Source organism: Microdochium trichocladiopsis (genome assembly GCF_020744255.1).
Source record: "Microdochium trichocladiopsis strain MPI-CAGE-CH-0230 chromosome Unknown B0I36scaffold_17, whole genome shotgun sequence".
In the NCBI taxonomy this organism is placed as follows: Eukaryota; Fungi; Ascomycota; class Sordariomycetes; order Xylariales; family Microdochiaceae; genus Microdochium; species Microdochium trichocladiopsis.
Genome location: NW_025763560.1, coordinates 218,893 through 224,892, shown reverse-complemented (window position 1 = coordinate 224,892; position 6,000 = coordinate 218,893). Strand labels below are relative to the sequence as shown.

The following is a 6,000-nucleotide window of genomic DNA, read 5'->3' as shown; positions in this document are numbered from 1 at the left end:
GTCAGCACTTAGGCGCCATAGCCACCACCACCTTCAGCAGCAACACAGCTCGGAGATACCGCAGCTCGACGGCACGAAACGCAGGGATAGCGAGATACACGTGCACAGCACAGGGTCGCCAGATGCAACGGCAAGTTTCGCGTCACAGTCTACGCCGTCGGACACGACGGCTCTTCCGAGCAGCAAGAAGAAGAAGAAGACGACACGCGAGAAGAACCGAATGGCTGCGACAAAGTATCGCGACAAGACGAAATGTGAAATTACAGAGCTCGTGAAGACAGAGCAATGGCTCTCCGAGAAGAACAGTGCCTTAAAGGCCCACGTCAAGTATTTATGCGATGAGATCCTCGCCCTCAAGACGGAGATCCTGCGACATGGCACTTGCGAGAGCCAGATCATCCAGGACTACATCATGGAGAGGGCTAGTAAGTTGCTTCTGGATTAGGAAAGAACCATTTCACATGACTCTTTCATACCAAAAAAAACAACCAGAAACGAAAACCCTTAAAGCATGAACTCTCTTGTTCCTCCCACTACTTGATCAGGCTGGTTCTACGTCTCCCATGTGGACTGAAATGTCAGTCGAGCTTTCGATGACAGCCAGGCACGAGCTCCACTGACCCCCGAGGATAATAGTCACACTCAAATGTAGAGACCGTAGAGTGGAATGCGATTACGCTATTCCGATAAGATAAGCTTTAGAAACATGTACTCCACGGAATCGAAGGGGTTTCAGATTAAGAAGCATAACATCTTGCCCGTATGGTATCGGTAATGACCTTGGGGATATACTAAGATTAAGACTCACTAGAGAAGGGAAGTTCTTGTGAAAGTTCCATCCGTTATTAGCTGAACAACAAAGCGCTTCGACACCTCACGGGCGATCTGGATGTCAACTTCCTGATCTGTATCCCGAAGAAATATGCGATAACGACAATAGGCCTCTTCCCTATCTTCGTCATCGAATCGTCGCATGGGCATATATTAATCACCAAGCATCAGCGTGCTGCGATTCCACTCTTCGCGTGAGTACGAGGGCCATTTCCCATTATATATGGCGAGCCGCCGCGTGTATTATGTCGGTTTGGAGTTGAGGAACTTCAAGAAGCTCTTGAGACAGCGCAGCGTGCCAAGAATGCAGAACTGGCGCGCTAGTATATGAAAAAAAATATGATAAGCATGAAACCCACATGTCAAGCGAAATGTGCGCAGATCCCTTGTGGGCAATAGCTCTGCGACCATGCAACGAATCTCTGACGGCATCCGATCCATGTGCACTGAGTACAATGTGCTCAAGGTGTGTGACAGGAAAGTAGCGAACAATGCTGAATAGAAAGGTCTATTTATAGTGTCCCCGGTGGTCCGACATGTCTGATGAGTGTGGTGTTTGGGGATTGCAGAAACAATGTAGAGAGTGCTCACCGAGTCCAGCCACTTGCACCCCGCTCCTGCCGTTTGACCCCAGATCAACGCGCACGGATTTTGCCGTGGCTGCATTTTCAAGCAGGCAGTTCCTGTGCTTCCCTCTCGCGCTGTCGTCATAAGCACGTAACGGCACCTTGGCTGGCCTGGGCTGGGGTTTGTTTCCCTGCCCGTCCCGTCCTGTGTGGTGCTCTTCTGCTGTGCTCTGCTCTGCTGCATGCACGCAAGCACGCACGCACGCACGACCGACCCGTGGCCCTCCGCCGCCTCTTCTGCCTCTTCTCCTCGCCTCGCCCACTCTGCTGAAACCCGTCGCCCTCTCTGTCGACCACAGCACCATCCGTCGCTCCTTGCACAAAACCACATCGTCAACCTCGCCGTCGACTCGATCGCTGTCTGTGTCGACGCCTGGAGCGTCCGTCACCCTCAAGAGGCTTCGGTCCGTTCGAAACATCCCCGGCCGGAAGCCGCCCGACTGCCGCTCATCCGCATCACGCCAATGTCGAACCACTCCTGCATCTGAACATCGAACCACCCTCCAAGATGACAGCCCAGCAGGATCCCACTGCTCTCTTGGGCCTCGGAGACCGCGACGGCGTTTACTACGATGGCCTCACCTCCGCCGACGAGACGCCCGTCTCCATCGCCCAGGAACAGCACCTTTTCACCAACCATCACTCGTGGACCTTTCCAGACACCTTTAGTACCCCTGACCTCTACCAGAACCAGTGGGATCTCGCCCAATCCCAAAACCAGCAACAGCGGCAACAGCATCAACAACAACAACAACAACAACAACAACCACCACAACAACGGCCGCAGCAGCAGCAAACATACGACGCGCGAGTGTCTATGCAGCCGCCGCAGTTGCAGCAGCAGCAGGCAGGCAATAGCACTCCGCCGTATGCAATCAGCGCCGTCGCCAACCACTCTGTTCCGACTACGGTTGCGCCTGCATCCACCCATCTGCCATCGGCGACTGTCGCGCCTTCCAATATCAGCCTCGTGACCAGCGTAGCGGCTCAAGGCACCAGCAGCAACAACAACACCAACACCATGCTTACCCATGCTCAACGTCAGAAGCTGCAGAATATTGCCATGCCATCGCATGCCCCCTACCACTCGCCGCCAAAGAGCGAGCCCAGTCCCGATTCCGCTGGTGGTATGGCCAAGCCGCTTTCGGCTTCGCTTTCCCCAGACGGCCACAGCGGCAAAGGTGCGAATCGCAAGCGCAAGTGTTCTACCGACGACGAGGACGAAGACGAAGAAGACGAGTTTGGCAACCACCAGCCGGTCAAGAAGACGGCGCACAACATGATTGAGAAACGGTACCGGACAAACCTGAACGACAAGATTGCAGCTCTGCGAGACAGCGTCCCCAGTCTGCGAATCATGTCGAAGAGTGCCAGAGGCGAGGACACCACGGAAGACCGGGAGGAATTGCAAGGCTTGACACCAGCGCACAAGCTCAACAAGGCAACTGTAAGTGAAGTCAAGGTCAGAGGCGCTGCACTCTTCTCACTGACGATGCCTGGCAATAGGTTTTGAGCAAGGCAACCGAGTACATTCGCCACCTGGAGAAGCGCAATGCCAGGCTTCTGGAAGAAAATATGGCCATGCAGCAACGCATATCTGCATTCGAAAAGCTCTTCATGGCAGGCGCCATGAACGGCAATATCAGCCCGATGCAACACCAGCAGCCACCATTGACTCCAGTGCAGTATCCACAGGAAACCAATGGTTTTGTCGTGTCCCCGTCCAGGACGCCCGCCCCCAGCCACCAAGACACACAAGGCATGATACCCGTGCCCGATGATATGAAGCGGATCATTGCAGCTCAGATGGCGGCTGGACACCCATACCCGGTGCCGCAACAGCAATATCGGCCCAACCCAACCGTCATGCGCCAACAGCAGATTCAGCAACAGCAACATCAGCAAATGCAGATGGGTGGCTGGCAGAACGCTGGCCCTTACTTTGGAAAGCTCATGGTTGGTTCCTTGGCTGGCCTCATGCTGATGGAAGCGGTACGGGAGAACGAGCAAAGCAACGAGACACCGGAAGGTCGTGGCTTGTTTGCCTTGCCCATTCATCTCTTGCACTTCTTGACATCCTCCCTCAATATCGATTTCATGGGCTACCACGTGGCGGGATCCTCGATTCTGCACGCTATCAAGGTTGCTCTTCTTCTCTGCTGCGTATGGTGGGCAGTCATGCCCTCTATTCTTGCACCGAAATCGGCCAAAGCGTCCTCCAGCAAGCAGCGGCAGACGTCGCTGGAGGCTGTCAAACTTGCTTCCCCGATCCATGTCCGCCGACAAGCCTGGCTCACAGCCATACAGACTGTCTGGGTGCCCCGACACAACTTCTTCTTAGAAGCCGCCGCTCTCAGGCTCAAGACTGTCAAATTGAGTCTTCAGAATCTTGTTGGTATCCACGGCTACAAAATGTTGACTGGACTGACACAAGACCAAGAAGTTGCCCGAGTTCAGGCTTGGTCTATTGCGCTGGATGCTCAACTCGCCGGCGGTGACGACGAGATCAGCAAAGGCCGGCTGACACTGACTTTACTCGCATCAGGCACGCTTCCCTCTACGCCCTTACGTCTCATGTTGAAAGCTCTGCATATCAGAGTCTTGCTTTGGGAGATTGGTCTGTCTGGCGTTCACATCGGGTTCGTTGACACAATCGCAATCAAGCTGGCCCGGGCGCAATGGAACAAGGCGAAGCAACTCCACCGCATGATCGTCCAAATGCGTCGCAATGGGCAAGAGTCCCCCGAGGAAGAGCTGCCCGACCATCTTGCCGCACTTCTCGAGCAGGATTGCGACGATGTGCTGAACCCAACCATTATCCAGCGCGCGCACAACTTGGCCTGGAACCGGCCGACCGAGCACGAAGCCATTGGAGTGACGAACGGCATGGACACAATTGTCGAGGACATTGCTGTGCGCTCGCCCATGGAGGCCATTGCCGCTTGGTGGTCCACAATGACGCTCCACGGCGCTCTGGCGGACGTCCTGCTTGAGACTGGAGAAGGTGCCTCGGAGAAGACGATTGTGGTGGAGGACGCCATTTCGCTGGCCATCCGCACTGCGCCCATTGGATCTGTCGCTGCCAACCGTGCGCTTGTCGCCCGTGCCCTCCTTTTCAAAGAGAAGCGGAGTGCCAACATCGTGGCCGCACTCCAGGCCATCGGCCCCGTCACTCCATCGCTGCTCAACTCTGGTGTTGTCGAGCCTACCAAGGACTCTGATGCTCTTGATAAGGAACTCTCTGCCCTGAGCGTCATGTCAGCGGAGCTCCGGGTCTCGCTGTCATGTGCCATGGCAATTGCTCACCTCGAGAAGTTCACACCGCCAAACGAGCCAACCAGGTTCATGTACGACCTCATTCGACAAATTCGCATGAATACAGAGCACATGGGGATGCTGGGCTGCATTGCTGCCTATGAGCTTATGGAGCGGCTGTCTGGTCACGAGACCGCTGCTGAGGCATGCGCCAGCACATTGGAGAGCTTAGCGGGCACTCTGAGAATCTGGGCCGGCAAAGCCACGTCGCTCGAAACCGATGTCAAGCATCAAATTGTTGAGCGGTGCCTGATTGTGAGCCGTAGACTGGTGGGGATCGAAAGCGACACCGACACTGGCTACGGGTCCATGAGCGAGGGCGATGAAGTTGATGCCGTGACATCACATGGAGAGCTCAGCAATATGTCTCAAGTGGCCGAAATTTCGTCATGACGCAGGTCGACACAGCATTGAATGTCAAGTTGGTTGCTGTGCTGGTCTGATGTCCAAGCTGTGAGAGCCCATGGCGTGTTCGCCGTCACCCCACTTGCATCCGAGCTACCTTCATGAAGTACATCATGTGCGCCTGTCCTATAACGTAATCCACAAGCAAGCGGGTCACACAAGCGACCGGGTCACCCTCCCAGTACTCGTACGACAATATATAAGTCAATTCAACCACAACGCCTCAAATCAATTCAAACTACTCAGAATCCTCTTCTTCAGAGGTAGACTCAACTTTCTGACAGGTACGCGCATTATGGCCGGGCTCCCCGCAGACGCCACAGCGTCGCGCGCGCGTTTCGGGCCTCCTCGTACGACCACTATTCTGACTTGTTTCCGCTATTAACTGCTGCGTCGCATCGATTTGAGCCTTCAAATCCTTTGCCTGATCAATCGTGAGGGACCCTCCTTTCTGTAGCTGCTTTCTTTTCGTACGACGACGGCGGCTGAGGCGGTCGTTTGCATCTCAAAGTTCGGCGAGCTCTTGGCGCATAAGGTCCTGCTCGTGTACCATCATTATGACTCCTTTTCTCAGCTGCTGTACGCTCTCAACAATGGACGACGGTGAGCTATTCTGGTGTCGTACGATGCGATTTTCAATGTACTTCGTCTGCGATTCGGTCTCAATTGGGTTGTTCGGCGTCTTTGAAACCCATGGGGGTGGTAGTCCAGCAGAGGAACCTGGCGGTGTCGGCGTATGAAACTTCACATCTAGCTGCGAAATCACATAATTCGGGTCGTACGGTACTAGGCCTGTCGCTCTAAAGCCTGCCTGGATGTTTGA

General features: G+C 54.7%; 1 protein-coding gene across 1 annotated transcript; it reads left to right on the top strand.

Annotated features, from left to right (window-relative positions):
* Positions 1-2,520: 2,520 nt before the first annotated feature.
* Positions 2,521-5,165, top strand: B0I36DRAFT_257380 (helix-loop-helix DNA-binding domain-containing protein; the record flags this gene model as incomplete). Its single annotated transcript, XM_046151011.1, has 2 exons — positions 2,521-2,904; positions 2,964-5,165. The coding sequence occupies 2 exons, from the start codon at positions 2,521-2,523 to the stop codon at positions 5,163-5,165; spliced, it is 2,586 nt and encodes an 861-aa protein (XP_046004166.1).
* Positions 5,166-6,000: the final 835 nt, after the last annotated feature.